Source organism: Drosophila serrata, unplaced genomic scaffold (genome assembly GCF_035046125.1).
Source record: "Drosophila serrata isolate PLE 108 unplaced genomic scaffold, ASM3504612v1 contig_249, whole genome shotgun sequence".
Lineage (NCBI taxonomy): Eukaryota > Metazoa > Arthropoda > Insecta > Diptera > Drosophilidae > Drosophila > Drosophila serrata.
This window is the reverse complement of record NW_028257147.1, coordinates 4,427,243-4,446,393: the sequence shown is the minus strand read 5'-3', so window position 1 is coordinate 4,446,393 and position 19,151 is coordinate 4,427,243. Positions and strand designations below refer to the sequence as shown.

At 39.0% G+C, this 19,151-nt stretch overlaps 1 protein-coding gene across 3 annotated transcripts in view; it reads left to right on the top strand.

Annotated features, from left to right (window-relative positions):
- Positions 1-1,502: 1,502 nt before the first annotated feature.
- The window catches only part of Pvf3 (PDGF- and VEGF-related factor 3), a 91,753-nt gene continuing 74,104 nt past the window's right edge, over positions 1,503-19,151 (top strand). For 2 of the 3 annotated variants that reach the window (XM_086832735.1, XM_086832734.1), the window contains exon 1: positions 1,503-3,843. In XM_086832735.1, coding sequence (XP_086688861.1) covers positions 2,572-3,843 — 1,272 coding nt within the window. In that variant the 5' untranslated portion in view covers positions 1,503-2,571. Of the gene's footprint in view, positions 3,844-15,672; positions 15,689-19,151 lie in introns of those variants that run through there. The other variant, XM_086832738.1, reaches the window with a different exon arrangement.

Here is a 19,151-nt window from a genome sequence, read left to right as displayed (position 1 = left end):
ATTAAAGAACAAGTTACCCTACCCACGACTATCTATCAACCATAATTCGTTATAATCAGGCATCTTTAGCATCTCTGATTTAGGGGAAATCTCTTATTGATCGCCTGACAAATCCTATTTGCACGCTCAGCTAGGAAAAATCAATTTTTCCACAAAGAAAACTACATATGAGAGAATCATAAAATGTTTAGAAGTCTTCATTTGCGGCCTCAACCCTTCTGTAGTTTCCTTCTTTTATCATCGATCAGTCTTAGGCTGAGCCACTTTTTTATGATCATGCTAAGAAGTTTTGCTTCCTTCCAAATCGGTGACTCACTAGGTAGAACCTTTTTCCCATTTTTATTTCTATGCGTTTCGTTTAATGGCAATTAGTTGGAAAATTTGTTCTTGATTGCTACTTGCTGGCTCTTTTGGTGGCCGACTGCCCAAGGATATTAAATTCTGGTCTTCCTGGAAATCACACATTTTGTGGTTCCAAATAAAGAAATGAGGAAAGTAAGTATAAACGCACTAAAGATGTGTAGTTGAGGTGGAAATATACACAATCTCATTATGATTATGTTATGTAATGAATGTCTGTGCAACTGCCCACACGAAAAGCGGAAAATCAGCAGCCAACGCACAGCAATCATGAGCAGTTGAGAACTCGAGAAGAACTTCCCAGGCGACACAGGGGAAAACTTACAAGACATGGGCGTAAAGTCGAAGCTGTTGATGTGGTTTCAAATGAAGATGATTGCTACAGTGACAGAAATAACTATTTGGGAATGGGGTATGAAAGGGTGGAGTAAAAAAGGTTGTAATTAAAAATCTCAAATTTAAAAATATATATATTCAAACTGCATATTAGTTGATGGTGTGTTAATTTGCTGTTTTTTATAGGATTTATATTTGCTTTGAACTTGTAGTTAAATTGAGTTTTTTCAAATATTTCCTTCTTTTTAATAAAATTTTCCTTAGTGCTTAGTTTTCTGTAAGGTTGCAGCCTCTGTAGATTGTGTGGGAGATTACTGACATTTTATTTTATGATGCTACATGAACACTGTCCAACTGAAATTACATTTTTCCCGGTGAACTGGTTAAGCTAACGATTTTCTGGGCTGATCGGTGGGATTTACTACTAAGATGTTTCGATTTACATGATTTCCCCTATACTCCAAATGTGGCTGGCAACATGTTGCCAGAGCCGATGCGCTCTCTTGTGGATTGCAGCCTAAGAGGCTAACGGATATGTTGCTCGCCTGGCTGAAGCTCTAAACATTTGAAACAGACGTTTCTGCTATTTGCAGGCTATAATAATATATATTCTTTTTTTGACTAATAATTTTGTAAGTTGATGGGCAGGATTTAATAGTACTTTATCATTAAAGGCAATTGATATCCCAGAAACTCCAAGTGAGGCTGGCAGCATGTTGCGCCAGAGTCAATGCGCTCTCTCTTGTGGATCGCAACATGTGTTGCTAGTGTAATTTGTTGCTCGCTATGGGTTCGTTATCAACATTTTCTGCCGGGCGCGCATCTGCCTCAGAATCCAATCCATCGAGATCCCGTGTGTTAGTCGTTATCTGTAAGTCGTCGGGAATTGTCTCTCCATTTACCTTAAGAGCGAAAAAAGCATCAATGCTGTACCGCCATCTGGCAAAGTGAATCAAAACAAACAAGCCGATTGCACAAACAACCAGAAATATATATATATATATGCATATATGTATATCGGAGAATATGTACTGGAAAGTGCGTGAGGGGCTTTTGTGAGTGTGTTTTTCTTGCCTTTGGCATCGCGTCAAAAGTCGCGTGGATTTTGCGGAAGATTTACGTTTGCATAAATTGGTGAAATTAAATTCAAATTTAAAATAATCAAAGTTTGTGAAGGAAACAAATTGAAATTCTTAAACACAATATTCTTCACATAAAAAATGTGATTTTTATAAAATTAATAAACTGTGCGAGAGTAAAAATAAATAAATAAACATAGAAGAAGGAAACATAAAAGTGTGATTTAAACAAAATATTAACAACTGAATAAAAGTGAAATCTGTTCGATCAAAAATATAGAAATCTTAAAAAAAAAAATTATAAATAAAAGACCTTATTGATTTTTAAAATTCTTAATAAATCTCATTCACAATTTCTGCAAATATTGCTCAATTATTCAAGCAAATTTGATTCTCCATCACTTAATAACATTTCATAAATAAACACAACGAATTTCTCGATGAATTATTTTAGTGAATCATTAAAATTCCGCTTAAGTGATTTACTATCAGATAAAAAGCAACATGTAAAAATATGCAAATAAAGTGGCGCACAGAATAATTATCGGTTAAATATACGCTTAAGTGAACAATTAAAATTCCTTTTCAAAATATATAAAAGGATTTCTTGAATTGTCAACAAGTGTCAAAATATGATGAGCATAATTTATTGCTAATTGGCGGACAAAAGGAACGGAAAAAAACAAAACGACAAAGGAAAGTGCACAATAAACTCGCGTGAAAATCCGGGAAAACAAAGAACAGAGAAAAATTATCAAACGACGGAATATAAAAAAACAACGCGAAAAGAACAGCTATGAATTCCCTGAGGGGAAAGCTAATATTACCCAAAATGATTGGGCTGCTTCTGCTGTTCTTGGTCCCCCTGAGTGGGGCCAACTTGAGTGATCCGAAAGGAGCTGGCATAATGACCACCACGGCTCCGGCTTCAGGTCACCGCAGCTCCCACCAGCAGCTGAGATTGCAGCAACTGCAGGAGGCGCAGCAATTGGAGGCCCATCAGCAGCACCATCATCATTTGCGGCACGAGCAGCACGTGCGTGCCGAACTGGAGGGCAATCATCAGCCGCCAGAGATTGGAGGAGCTGGAGCAGGAGCAGGAGCAGGAGCAGGAGGCGGTGCCCAGAAGTCCTTCGATCCCCATTTGCCCATGCAGCAGCATCACTTGCGTCACCACAATCGTCATCATATGAGCTGGGAACAGAGGGTTTTCCCCTCTCTGCGGCATCAGCAGCATCGTCTGTCCATTGCCACCACCACCACCAGTATCCCCAGGAATTTAGTGACCTCCGAGGCGCCCACAACCAGTCATCATGGACTGGTCTCGAATCACACTCGTTACTTTGACCGGGAAGGTATATATCCCTCGTGGGCTGAGCCCCGATCCACCCGCGGTCCCAACTGGCGACAGGAGTTGGATTCCAGTAGCTCCGATGAGGACAGCGATGAGGATGATGACGATGATGAGGACTACGAGTACGATGATGAGGCTAATTCCAATGCCGTCGATGAGGAGCTGGCAAGGCAAATGCCTAGATACTCATTGTTTACCCAAAAGCGACCCCTCATCGAATCGAAAGATCTGGATTATGATGGCTACGATCAAACAGATGAGCTGGATATAGATCTGAACAAGAATCACAATAGTAATAAACATCCCAGTGTGGCAAATCCGCATGACAAATCAGCTGGGAAGAGGAATATTTTCGATTGGCTATTCAAGCAGGACAAGGAAAAGGAGCTGGTAAAGAAGCCACATACCACCAGGGCCCCAATTACAACCACAAGCACCACATCAACCACAACCATTAAGCCCATAGCTCGAACTGAAAAGCCCAAGATCCAATTGATAGATGCCAATCTGCAGATAAATCCAAGGAACAATGACGATGACGAGGACTACTCCAATGAGGACTCCGATTCCGAGTCGGAAGAGGGTTTCTCCAACGAACAGTGGAATAAGATCGAGCACGAGCATCATTTGAAGCAGCAGAGACATCAGAAGGAACTATTGGCACTCCGTGAGAAAAGCAGGAATACGCCGCTCATCAGAAGCATTGATAATGAGGTGAGTCTCTGGCATTGCGCCCATTGTGCTAAACTAACCTAACTGATAAGGCATCCCCGCATCCAAAGCATTCCGTCGATTTCATTATGATGTCATTAGCTATTGTTTGTTGCTATGACATTGCTCCACTGCGGAGACAGGAGCGGTTTCGAGGGGTCTGGCCCTGATAAGATATTCTCTTTATAAACCGAACACAGTGTTTATTCTATGGCAAAACGTTGGCCACAAATGACCAACAGATTTTTGGTTCCAATTCACATTTTGGGTTTTGGTTTCACGTTTGATGTCGGTGGCTAGTCACGCAGTAAATCCATTGGTAAACTTATATGTCTATGAACACTGAAATATTTGAAGAGTTCTTTAAAAATATGAAATTCTAAGAAGAGAACCTATGTTCTTAAGAGATTAATGAAAGATGAATTGGTGTCATCTCAAAGGATTTTATCTCCAAAAATGACCTTACTATATACTATATTATATTTAAAACTTTTAAGCACAAGTTTCTCTCTGTGCATTGCCGCTATTCACCTCGACATAACGCACTGACCATGGCTAATGCCGTTTGCATTTTGGCTTACAACAAAAGCAGATATGTTTTGCTTTACTCTTGTGTTTTGGTGCTCATGTCAAATATTTACACACGGTGCAAAAGGCCAAAGGGGGGATGGCTTTGTAATAGGGTGGGAAGGGGGAGGCGAGGGGCTTTTGCCATGGTCAGTGAAGGGGAAAGGGTAAAGGATATAGCAGCTGCTTTTGCCAAAGTTTGCAGTTTTACGCTGACCATTCGCCAGTCACCACCATTGCGGCTTTGGCTAATTGAAACCAGCGGGTACAACAACAAATTACACCAACAAAAGTCAACAAAAAAAAGAACATCAACAACAACTACAGTAACTACAATTAATTTGTTGCATTCGATTTGCACTTTTTGACTGCCATTTCATTTTGTTTGCTTTGAGCTGTTGTCTGTTGACAGAGGTTTCACATTTTATTTTTGCTCATTTCTGCCCCAGTTAATTGCATTTTCATGCTGTTTTTTGATCCGCTGGCCCTCAGGTCACTGGCTTTCACCCCCACTGACCACCCCTCACGGCCCCACCTAGATTGGTGTAATTACCTTAAAAAAAGACCAATTAAATTAGCCCCAAGGCAAATAATGTTGGCTGTCATCGACGGGTAAATTAAACTTTCCGGTCTTGTTCTATTTTCGCCTTGTTTTTAGTGTTATTTGTTTATTTTTATTGGTATAACAATTGGCATTTTAGTGCAGAGAAAATGGAGTTTAGTTGTTTATATTGTCATTGAAATGAGACTTTACACCTTTAATCTGCTTAAGCTATCGGTTGTCATTAATTTAATCCGAAATAATACATTAAAAAGAATCATTCTAGTAAAAAAAGTAAAAATTTAAATCAGATTTAATTTACAACAATTTTTTTATAAATTTAATTTACATTTTGTATGAAAAGTTAAACAGCATCAAATTAAAATCCTAATCTACCCATAAGCCACTTATATTTTACCCTTCTACAGAGTTGTTAACATTTTCCCCATGTTAAACATTTTAAAACTCATTCAATATAAATTTCTCTGGTTCACAAAAAAACACACAATATATATAAAAATAAATTTAAATTATAATCCCAACATTTAAATTTGAATTGAGAAACATGCACTGACAATAATGTGTATATGTGCTCAAAATGCGAAATGCACTCGAAATATTGTTAACAGCTAAATAAACACTTGGCTAAAACAACAGGCTTAATAAGAGCAACAATAATTACCAGGTGCAACAACAACAACAACCAACAGCTGGGTGCAAAACAACATAAAACAAAAGTTGAACAACAGGAAAACAAAAAACGGGAGAGTTTTCCGAGGTGAGGTGAAAGGTGGGACGCCAGGTGAATTGGCGCTGAGCCATCAAAATAACATGGCGCTTGGCCCGCCCATTTTTCCGACCCATTTTCCTGCCCCTTTTTTTACCCAACCTCCCAGCATTTTCAGAACAATACAATTAACACATGTCTGCGGATGACGATGGCTACTCGGCAGGATGTGTCTTCCTTTCACCTTTCCCACTTCCGCTTTTTGCAGCACATCCTTCCTTCCTTCCGTTGGTCCTTCCGCCCTTTTACCCGCCTCCCAAGGCCCCTCAAAGCCCAATGCCCAATGACATGCTAAATGGGAGTTCTCGGCCACATTCCAAATGGATGTCCATCGCATATAGCCATGTTAACATGCCACCGACTCCCTGCTACTTACTCGGCTTTCCTTCCATTTAATTGGCAGCTTTTTAAGTTTTTTACTTATTTCATTTCGTTTTTGGTTTGGAAGTATATTTTATTTTCTGGTTTGCCTGTTAATTAACAACCTCTTCTACTGGCATCGTTGTGAATGCATTTTAATTAACATTTGAAACTCACTGTAAAGAAATAATGGTTTCAATGCAACTTTCTTAATTAAAATTAAGAAAAGGCAAAGAATTTGCTGTATGTTTTGTAAATAAAATAAATCCCCTGCTATTTCCAGCGTTGTAAATGTAATATATTTATTGCAATTTGTAACATTTGCCTCCTGAATTCTTAGGCATAAAATATTAGTTAAATCATAATCCCTCATATCACAAAATAATCTTCTTGAAGTGCAGAAAAACAATTCTTTAATGCTTTTTCGCACTTGTCCAAATAAAATTAAATATTTAAGGAGATCATCAGAGAATCAAATCCCATCGCTGCGTGTTCTGTTGAAAAATGTTTAACATGAAATCCTTGTAATCCCTTAAACCAGTTCCGTTCCATTCGAGTTCGTTTGAGTGCAGCAAACCGAAAACAGAGAAAAAGTTATTTCCAATTCAAATACAAATTTTTCATGTTTTTTTTTTGTTTTATTTTCTGGCTAGTAGCTTACGCCTTTCAGGTTTGATACAGGTGTTGGGCAAATGTTTGTTCCTAACCAATTTTTTGTTGGCCATTTTCCAATGCAATTAGTTCAGGCTTTTTTTTTGGACGTAACTGTAGTTGAAGGTTTGTGAGTGAGTTGCTGAGACCTTGAAAGGTTTTCCTTCCGAACTTTCCACAAACTCTAATGCACATCCCTCATTTTCACGTACACTGGCGTTCCAGGATATCAGGATACGTTCCCTCCCCCAAAAAGCTGTCATATACACAAGTGCTGTCACTTTCCTCCCAGGTTTTCCAGTTTTTCCATCTTCTCTTGTTGCACTTCATGTTGTGCTTTTTTTTTGTTGCTGTTAGCCAGCTTTTAGTCTGCCTTTTGTGACTGCCTTTTTCTATACTGCCTACTTGCTTGTTTTTCTTCCTGTTTCGGTGGCTTCCTTCCTTTATTTTAGCACTTCTTTTTTGTTGTTGCGCCATACGACAGATCTTTGGAAAAGTGAAAAAGACCCCACAGTGAGCTTAGCCTTTGTACGATGAAATGTCAGAGGCGGTTAAGGAATGACAACTGAAGCCACACACAAACATGTACACACACAGAGAAGACCGAGAGTTCATCGCTTACCACCCGTCGGGGGAGGGGGCCTGAAGGTTGTCGCTGTGGTTGCAACGACCTTGAAGCAAGCTCAAGCAGCGGGAGCCATCATGGCCCACAAGAGTGGTAACAATTATGGAGGCTCGTTGACAAAACGAGGCAGGGAATTTGAATACCACTCAAAGTAGATGGATGGAAAAGCAAAATAATTATAGTCGAGCTTAATATGGCATACAGTTTTACCAGTTTGAGTTAAATGTTAACAAAAGAGTGGAAAGATAATAGTATTATAATCTCTGAAATATTTTAAAGATTGAAAATATATTTTCTATACATGCCTAATACTAAATTTTCTTCACTAAATCATATTTATATTATTTTGAAAATATTTTGTTCAGCCGGAAAAAGGTTGATCGATTCGCTTATAAATGCTGATTTAGAATATAAATATGTGATATGATATATGATTTATAGGATCGAAAACGGTTCCTTCATAGTGTTACAAGCTTCTGTCTTAAGTTATAATTCCCTGTAAGGGTATAACCTACTCATTTTCAACAAGTAACTACTATAATTACCTTTTGCAATGGTTGCAAAATTCACATCCCTTTCGCATGCTAGTTAAAATGTTGAAACACTATTGGCAGTTGTTATACGTAATGCAACCTGACATAACAATCTCAGGTCTCAACAGTAATAATATTTACAGGAGTGCAGCATCAATAAGTAAACATAAACTGTGAGAAGACATCTCATATATATTAAGGTGCTGACAAACAATGGTTGCCAATAATCAAGTCTTGCTTGCATTTGTTACCTCTAAAATTGAAAGATATTTACCCTTGTTATGAACAGAAATTCTGAGGCTAGCTATTGTTTATTACCTTGCCTCCCACAAAAGTTGATGGTTCCTTTTTCAAAATATTTTTTCCTTCCTTTCTGACAGCCTTTACTGCCTTTAGTTGATGCTTTTCGTTCAGTAATTACTTTTGCAGACGTATCAGCAGAAATTACTTGATTATTTTTTTTAGATTTTTCCTTCTGGCCGTTTGCTGTGGATGACATTTTGCAGCTAATTTCCACTCACATTTCATACATTTTCCGTTTTGGCCTGTTATTGGCAGTGCAATTTCTGTCCACTTCTCTCCATTTTTCCCATGTTTATATATTTTTTCTCCTGTTTCGGTTGCTGTTTTTTCTCTTTGCCAGCGGCATTCATTAGTTGCTTTCGCCCCTCGGAGGAACTGTGAGTATATCATTTGGAAAGAATTTTCCGCATTTCCCCATAGAAAAATACTTGACTGCCACCGCTCTCTCGCTCGTTGAGTTTCCATTCATTCGCTAGTGCCTTTCTTGGACATTTTCCATTGCACAACTTGTGCTTATTGTCTCCAGATTGCTTGGCACTCGCTTGTTTTTCCAACGATTTTGATGTTGTTTTGTTTCTGTCTTTTTTTTCGGGCAACTTTTTAAGCCGGCGCGGGTCTTGACTTGTGCTTGTGCTCCCCATAATTTATAGCAGCTTCTAATATAAATTTCAAGAAATTATTTTCCCACTCTCTTCGGGAACCGAAAAAAGCAATATAAATTCTCGCAACTAATTGGCAATGTTTCTGTCGTCTTTTTGCGTGGCTCACTTGGGTGGGTTATGTGGAGTATGGGAGGAGTTTCAATGACTTTATTTTATTACACTGTTAAGATTACACATGCTGTTCCCTCTTACCCCCAGCTATGTATCTTTCTCTTTAAATGTATCTTTTTTGCCACACATGCTGCTGTGGAAATTCTTGGAATGCCGCAAAATCTGTTAGCGGCTTCGTCACTTTATAAATCATACCAAACATTCGTACAGTGGGGGATAAAGTAGAAGTAATAATTACAGTATAACATATATTAAGTTAATTTAAAAATATTTACAAATTTTCTAGGGCCTCAAAGAGGGTTTTTTTTTGTGGCATGAATACAGTCACATCATAAATTCTATAGGAACTGCTAGTATTGCGACCGCAACTGTGCACATTCATGCATAGAAAAGGGCTTGAATGGGGGGAATTTAGGGAGCGACGAGAGCAGTTTGTTAGTTAATCTGACAGAAAGCGGTTTGTCAGTGGCAGAATGATATGTATCTTTGTATCTTTGTATCTGTTGAATGCATTCGCAGTCCGCTTTGTTTGCTCCACGAAACCGAAATCATTCACAGCATTCGTCCCCTCTTTCACTGCATCTCTACCCATCTCTCTCTGTGCGTATCTATCCATCTCTTTCTCAGTGTGTGTTTGTCAGTGGGCATTTTAGTAACTAACCCAAGACACATGTGATGAGATGCCGACTTTGTGATTGATTTCGATGATGAGCTTGCCGAAGAATTCATTGTAATTCATTGAAATGCAAGGCTGATCCGCCGGCTTAGCCCATGGCTTCGGTTTTGGGATCAAGGTGGGATGGATGGATTGTCTTGGTGCGTTCACTGTACAGTTAGAACTCTATTACGATCTGCGATCACGTTTGGCATGATTCAAAGCTGCGAACAAAGGCATAAATATTTTATTACGTGACAAGGAAAAACTTAAATGTTCTTTGCCGGAGAATGGAGCGAGAGAGCGAGACTTTTAGTTTATGGTTAATGTCAATCGAATGTGTGAATGGAGTTATGCCAGCTGCAATTGCCATATAACTTTATAAGTTTGACCCAAATCGGTGTGTCAGAAAATAACTTTATTCAAGTGATGAATTTGTTGGATTCAAAGAACTCTACTTTCTGGGTATTATGTAAGAATATATTTTAAACAAAAAGTTATTTAAACTAGAATCTATTTATTACAGTCTAAATCAAAGAAAAGACTCCTTCAGAATTCCAACTTATATAATTATAGAAATTATTATAATTTAAATGTCTCTAACTCGGTTTATCTCATACTCATTATCAATTAAGCCTTTGTTTCTTTAAAAGTCTGTGATTTATGTTATTGCTTCATTGATTGCATTTAATTTCCACAAGAGGGTCAAATCATTTAAATAGTTTAAATAGGCAATTCGATTGAATATTGCCCTCATAAAATCAAATGGAAATTCATTACCATTATAGTACGATTTATGAGCTAAACTAATCAACCCTAAATGTTTTCAATGAATCAAAGCTTAGTTAACCATAAATCTCAATGTGAAGTGTTACCATAATTTCATATGTTCGTGCAGTCACAAACATATAATAAATTTCCTCTGCTAAGGACACTCCTTCCCATACCTATATACCCTTCATAATTCGTACATTATCACCAGTAACACCTATAAATCGAGCGGAAAGACTGGCGTAGTTCTGGTAACCTAATATCCACTCAAAAAACCCCGCCCGAAAATGGGGGAAATTAGATTTCATTTCAGGCAACACTTGCGAGTGACAAAATAGCAACGGAAACAACTGCAAGCGGCTGAAAATAACACGCTTGTCAAAGAGTCGCGTTGACGATAAATCATGACCGGCAAACGAAAATATTTTTGTTGACGCGTTTGTTTGCAGGTCCATTGCGAAATGCTTGCCCTACAATTTCCGCCTACACGTAACCCTCGCTTTTCCTCCCATTTTCCCCCCTTCGCCTACCCAAAAAAAAGCAAGCCGCAAAAGACAAATTGAAAGTCGTGTTAGCCCGTTCATGGGTTGGGGTTAAAATGCAGAGAGAAAAAGAGTCACGGTCATGCCGGTTATTCAAAGCGCCAACAAAAAAAAAATAAAGAAATAAAGAAAAAACTGTAACTGAACTGAACTATTGAACTGTAAACAGAAAACTAAAGCACTCACAGCTAAAAAACCTATCCAACTAAACTAAGCCAAAAATAAAAAGAGAAGCGGATGGAAAAACAGTATGTCTTCCCTCAAGTGAACTCTACCAAAGTTAAATAATTGATTTAAATCATTTCTGTTAAAAGAAGACAATCGTTTAATTATTTAATTTATTAAAAATAGCCTACATTTACAGAATTTCGGTTTATAGGAAAGATAATATATTTCGGGAAAAGGATTACTATTTAATATTTTACTAATATAAGTTGCAATCGCTTACACAAAATGAAGCGAATTAAATGAATTTCGATATCGATTTCCGAAGACAGAGGTTTGACTGTACTTTTGCTACGCAAAGATATAAATGTATCTAAACCCCATTTGTGTCTGTGTGTGACTGCGTGAGTTGTGCATTCTAATTCATCAAAGGCCAGCAAATAAATCAAACCATACCCGGAGAAGAGGGAAATAAAATTTGGTTTTTGATGATCTAGAACCGCCTCGCTGACACCTGCTGCGCGGCATTGTCCCACCTGTACTTATACCTGTATCCCATACCTCCTCAATCTCACCCACACACACACTCGCAACTGTCGTAAATCGAGGCAACAAAAGGTCAAAGGTGGCCTGGCAAATGTCTTCATTCGGGAGTATAAGTATATTGAAGTTGATGCATTGCCCGGCTGGTCATTAAAAATTTAACATAAATCTCTTGAGTCAGTCATGCCACTCCGGGAGGAGCCTCCCCGAACTGAGTTTAGGATCTGCCCTGCCTGATAGTATCTGTGTGATGGCATCTGTGTTTGGGGATGTGCCTGGTATTTGTGTCAAAAAGTCGCTGCAAATTGCAAACCCATTAGATACATGTATAAAGTATAAGAGCCGCGATTAGAGAGTCAAGGCAAAAAAAAAAGGGAAAAAAAAACTCAGGTGAACGAGAACACACCCAGGCCTAAGTGTGTGCTAGAGGTGTGTGTTTGTATCACTCGCAAGTGTCACACAATTTTGGTTGGATGCACAGTGGAACTAGAATTGGATAGTGTTTAAAATTGTAGAAAAATAATATGATTTCTTGTAAAAAAAGATGCCTTATCTAAAGTTAAAGCTCTTTGGTATTTAAAATAAATTTTTAATTTTTAAATCTCAAACAGTTATCACTCCATAAAGTCACAATTAAGTTTATACAAAAGACTTATCAATCGATTTGATTAATATCCTAGTATTGTATTCAAAGCCGATTTGTGACCACTGTGTGGACCAGCTCATTTGGCATTACAAAAGTGAGTCTGTGAGTGGCACATGAAAAATAACCGAAACTTATGGGAACCAAAAATTGTCATGCATTTTTTGACAGCTAAATCAATGAGCATATTTTTGGGGCCACGACAAGAGGTGGAATCCAATGCACTCCAAAGTCGCATGGAATATGAAAATTTCGAATGCTGAATAATGCAGCTAAAAATTCATAATGGGGGGTCCGTTGTCCGTTGTCGCTGGCAGCTGGCATTTGACAACAATCTGCATTTGAATGCGTTTTAATTAATGTCCGCGGCCAGCGATACGATGATGATAATGATGATGACTCAATTTCTGTTCGAATGCGGCACTCGATAGATCGTCGGAGTCGGTTTCCAAAATTGCGGCCAAAAACATTAACCCATAGTCAGAGCCATTGTTTGACACAACGTAAATCTCTTTTGCAGGCGCATCACAATTTATGACATTCGAAATTGTTTGGCAGCCAAGACGGCAAATTGAATGCCAATGCCAGTTGGCCGTTGTCAATAAATCGCCTAATTGATTGAATTGGCATATTGAAAGCCCAGTAGCCGGCGGACCCCCTGATGTCTCCTCACCAATATGATTAATTTCTTCTCTTTTCTCTGTCTAGTTTGTGCCTCTTTGTTTTTCTGTTGTGTCTCTGGTAAATTGTTAGAAATTTCCAATGTCTCCGGTTGCACTCGGCTTGCATTATGCATGAGATTCAAGTTCGGTCTCCTCGGCTTGTTCAATTGACATGCGGACAAAGCCCCAGTGCGTTTCATCAATATTTCATTTCGGCATTTTTTCGTTTGGGCATTTATAAGCAATTTCCTTTTATTACACAATTTTATTTCAATTTTATTGGATTCCGATTGGGAACAATGCACTCGTGAGGTCTTAAAACGAGACCCGCGAACCCTAAGGTGTTTTATTTATGCCGGGCTCTGGGTGGGGCCTTTAACAACTGACTGACTGACACCTTAACACTTTCGCTTTTCAATAAATTCAACTCGATTTAAGGGGCTTTCGGGTCTTGCTAGTGTGATTTTCGAGATCCCATAAAGCAGAACATTGAGTATATTTAAAGAGCTTTCTTTCCAGCTAATCCCATGTGAATTTATGCCTTTGGTTTCTTTTAAAATTTCTCAAGATTTATTTTTGGCAGAGTATCTAATCAAGGCAACAAAGTCAAGGTTGCTGGGATGTCCAAAAATAATTAAACGCATATTTAGTCAACCGGCAAAGGGGAGACTCGTGAGTGTGTTGTGCAAGATAATAAATTTGATCAAATTTTTCTTTGATTTTAATGAATCATAAATCAAATTGTGCAACATGAATATTAGTATGAATATTTATTATATTGTTTTATGTTAACAAATTAATACCTTTTGCAAGAAACGTGATTTGTACATTGAGAGATTAAGTTAAGTGTTTTCCCAGTTAATTTTTATATTTATTTTTAATACACTTTTACTATTAGTATTATTTTATTCATACTTTAAATCAATTAATTGATAAATTCCCTTTAAATCTATTATTCAATATCGAACTCAGAAGCCATAGCTTCTGATAACACTTAACCCCAAGTTGTGGTAGTTCCGAGAAGTGCTGTCAATAAATCACGCAGTCTTTCATCGTCGATTAAACCAACCATAATTTGCATACTTCACCACTGCATCGATATCCATATCTGACCAGCTACCATTGTTACCCCATTCTACCTCCTGTCTCACCTGCGGTGCTCTACACCTGCTGTTCATCGTTGTGCGCTCCATCGACCACAGATCGAAGATCCCAAATACATGGCTGGAACATTGAGCCCCGAGACCCTCGAGGTCGACTCATAAACTAAACGCTATCAAAAAGCCAAATGCTTGCTGGCTTGGTTAATCACTTCATCAACGTCCAAATCGCCGGCAAATCAACCAGAAATGGGTGGAGGCAAATTGGATTCTAAAATCGATGGAAAACAAATCTCAGAGTCATCAAAATCTTTTTTAATACTCTCACAGGAGTTATTTTCAATTGAACAAAGCGATGGTAACATATTAACGGTTTCTTGTTTCACAATTTCAATTTATTATTCAACATTAACTTACTATTAAAGTAAGGGATTTTAAAATATAATATCAAGAATTTTATATTCAAATCCCAATATATCTCATATCTCTTATAAGCAAAATGCTGTCAATTGACTTGCAGTATATGCGGAAACTCGTGGGAATATGTATTGACTTTCTCAAAGCTAAGCTAAATAAAAATTTTAAACTAATTTACTACTTTACCTATTTCTAGAATACAGCATTGTTTTTAGAGAGAGTATTAACTCTTTGCTTCACCAACTTTTTGTATCACTTAGTCGTGGCCTTCGTGTCCACCGCAGGGCAGTTGCAACAGTCTGCCAGTCCGCACTTCATAGACTGTAGTCTCAGTCTTTACTTAATGCACTGCAAGAAAATATAATTTAATTACTGATTGTGATTATTTATTACCACAGAATATCAAGTTTTTTGAGATCTTCAGTCACATCATAGCCATTTCAATATGCTGGCATTTTAAATATGAATTAGTGAAAGACGTTAAAAATACCACATTAACTATTTATTACTTCTTAGAAATGACTCAAGTAAAGTTGGATAAAGTTGATAAGACATTAATACAATACCGCAAAATATTTACTCTTGTCAAGTGGCATATCTCACTGTGTAATCCGTCATCTTGTGGTGGAAAATCTCAGCTCTACGTGGCTCGAGTTCGAGTTGTGGCTGGCAGACGGACGGCGACTGCCAACTAATAATTGCCAAAGGCAGGGGAAAATGCCGGGGAAGACTGGCAAATGAATTTGCACAAAGTTGCAAATCATTTGACAGGCGGTGGTGGCTGCTACAAGATTTTTGCCCTGGCTGCGCTCTTGTTGGTTTTTGCATTCCGCTGGCGTGTCTGTGTGCTTTGCACAAAAAACTTTGGCTGCTGTTGCCACTTTGATGATGTCATATGCAAATGCGAAAGATAGGGGCGAACTACGAACAGATGCCAAAATTTTCATAGCCAATCTTGGCCGGGGCATGTTGTGGAAATGACAAAGGTGATGCTAATGGTGATGGATATCGCCGTTGATTATGTCTCCCGTCTCGATCGGAATGCCATTGCGATTTGTTTGTTACTCAAAGTGTTTTGCCATTGATTTATACCGAATATTTGACTAATTCTTATCGCATTTTTTCCATCTCTTTGCAGGTGAGTGTTCTGGCAGTGACATTTTTTGAGATTGCATTTTTGGGAAGTGCTTAACAGGTGGCAATGCAAATGGTAAGCTAATAAGGGGAAGGGAAACATTGGTTTGTTTATTTTTTGAGGTGTGATTTAGTTTGCATAAAAAAGCAGTATTAGTAAAATTTAAAGAATGACTTCTATGGCAATAGTTTCCCTTTCACTTTAAGGTTTTATGGCCAAGCCTTGTTAGAGCCTTCTTTTCTGTGACTTCTACTTCTCTATCCACTTTCGTAGCGTGAACGCTGTAAACACTAAATTGTAGCATTTTATGGATCCTTGTCCCTCATCCTTGACCTCCCTGAAGGTTCGCATTGTAATCAACTCGAGTCTTGCACCATTGCCACTTGGCAGGCGAACTGGCAGCCAAGCGAGCCACGCAATTTGTAACTTGTTAAGAGACCGAGCAAAAGGAGGAAAAGAAGACCCTGTCAGGGCGTGACTAAGCTCCCTCCTGGTCCCCTCCGTCCGTCCACCTGTTTGCTCCTGCGGCCGAATGGACACATGCCTAACGACCCATTAGTCACGTCAAATCGGCAACACGAACTGCCGCAAGTGTGAAAACAAAGGAGCGACATTGCCCGGAAAGAAGAAAAACAAATAAAAACAGACTGTGGGCCCGGAAAAATAGAAACGAAAACAATAAAGCCAAAGTGATCGTGACCAATTGTTGGCTTTTGGTCACTGGAACAACAATCAACAATCAACACCCAACTTACACAGCAGCAATAGCAGCAGAAATTGCAGCAGCAACAGCAACATGCAACAGCAGCAACGCAACCAACGTGCGACATCGTTTGGATATCTGCAAATATTTGCCCCTGTTGACGAACTTGCGGCCATTTTCGCCCCTTTTTCCCACTTGGCTGTCACCCACTTAACCCTACACTGCCATCACTCATTGTGGACACTCTCTAGTAGCGGCACCGAATGTGCATAGACTGTCCATCAAGTGACCACAAAATGTTGCCAACACTATGCGACGGACCAGAAATGCGACCAGACCAGAAATATCCGTCCGGCTTTCCGGTTCTTCACTCTCACTCGCAGAAATATGTGACAGCAGTGCGTTAGGTCATTAAATAGAGTTGAAAAACGGTTTTGAAATAGGGATTTAAATTTAAAGAAGAGAAACATTAAATAGTAAGTTAAAGGGATCCGATAATTCCAGCAGTTTTCTGGGAAAACAAACCCTATTCAAGGGTCTTAAATGTTAATTTTCTCCACATGAACCTCCTCTCCTTATTTTCCAGTGCATCATTCGTGCTTGTGGCCATTCCGATGGTATTCTACCTCCGTTCAGACACCTTAAATCAAATATGTATATATTGTAATGGGACGTGACAGGTCGTACTTTATGCGGCTCTGATTCATCATCAGGCCGTTCTTCATTGTCAGCAGCGGCATTAAGAGAATTAAATTTATATGCCATCTGCCAATGATTTGACAATTGAATTTGCGAATTAACACTGGTATTGGCGAGAGCGTTTTTTGTTTTTTATTGCATTTTAGGGACACATGTGTCCCATGCAAATGAACACATATCCCATTTTTTGTTGGAAAAATAAACCAGCTAGGACAACAGCGAGAGAAACAAGCTAAATCCATTTAGGGCGCGCAACCAGAGAATCCAACCAAAAACTGGCACCCCCCAAAAGTTCGTTCCTTTAATACCCGGGACCTATACCAATGCGGGAAAGTGTGTGCAGGATGCAGAAAAACGAATTTCCAGCAAATATTCCGGAAGCAGCATACAAAAAAAAAAAAGGAAAAACTGCAGAGCAAGAGATTTTTGGGAGCGAAATTCAACCCTTTTTTCGGTAGGGAATAATCACCCCAAGCTCTTAGAAATTCAGAATCGCAGCTTTCTCACGTAGTGTGCGTTATTTTTTGTGGCCTTGTCCTACAAGGGTATGATGACTTTATCAAGGGGATTGAGTTCTGACAGATTCTGGACGAAGGGAAGTATATGTTCGGCTACTCTCTGTCAGGCAGCTATAAAGTTTGATGACTCTATAAGTTTGTGAAAGCGATTAACCTGTGTTCAAAAATCAAGTCCTATCAGCATTTGTTTTGATGGTTATGATGGTGGTTAGCTCATGAATTAAATAGTTTAGCTAATAGTTTATATAGTACTTTTGTATTAGATAATATTTCCAATGAATAACCTTAACTTCACTTAATGTTTTGTGTTAACTTATTTAGAGCATCCTTTTTTTCTGGCCTCCACTTAGGATGTAGGAATTTCATTCAGTTCAGTTCAAGCGTATCTCCATTTTCGTCTTGCCTTCTAAAGTGCTATTTTCATGGCTAGGATTTTGTTTCTGGCCAAGTGCAATTCAGCTCATGTACTGGCCCTGGTCCTACTTCCCCGTCCCCACACTGAATGCCATAGTGCCATACTGCCATAGTGCCGTAGTGCCATTCAAAAGCATCCACGAAATGGGTCTAGTGCATGCTCCGCAGCCGCCTGCCTTCGTCCTTCGCATCCTTTGTCCTTGGCGTTGGGGCTTCGGCTTCCCCTCTGTTCCTCTGTTTTGCTAGCAAACAAATAGAAAACGTTGCTCGCTGTTTGTCGCCATATGTTCTGCTTGGCGGGGGATTCACACACCCAAAACTGAAAGGGGGAGGGGAAAAATGGGGTTTCTGTTTGGGTTAGAGTCCTGGAACAGCAGCAGCTGTCCTGCTGCACTGGCTGCCCCGAAATTGAGTTTTTGGCCACGACTTGGATTTATTTGCATAGTCGACACGAAAGCATTTTAAGGCTTCCACAGGAATGTTATTTGAAGTAGGGTCAGTTCAGTGAGTACGTGTGCGTGCACTGTGAAATACAGAGGCATTTAGATTGTAATTTAAGAATTAATTAACCTTTTAAGTTACGTGCATACTTGGACATAATTTTTCAATTTTAAATACATAAATTAAAAGGCTAGAAACAACACCTTGTAAGGAAGTACTTGATTTTGACATTGAGCTTTGTTTGGTATCCAAAAATGGTGTTAAAAGTTAATAATGAATTATTTGTTCAGTTTTCATAAATATTTTATAATGTTCTAATAAAGAACCTTATAAAAATATTTTTAAACTTGTATTCTCAGTTCTTTTCTTTGTTTAAATAGGGATTTTTGATGTAGTTTCCCATTCGTCATGTTATTACTCATTTTTTTGCAGAGTTCCCAAGTGACCCGAAAGCCTTTTGAGTCGGCTTATAGGCTCAGGAGTCCTGAATCCTGGGACCTGAGTCCTTGCGCCTAGGCCCTGGTCCTTGGTGCTTCTCCTAATCCTCGTATCCTGTCCAAGCCGAGGCTGAAGCTGATGTGTAAATGCCGTCATAATGCTTGTACCGACGTCAGCTTGACAACTTTCCCGCCCTCCCCGACCCCCTCCCTCCCGTCCAAATTGTGGGCGTGGCACGTGGCTGACCGAAAGGAACGGAAGGCTGAGCAACGGTCAGGGATGGGGGACACCCATTCACACACGGGTCCTCTCGTGGCAGCTTATT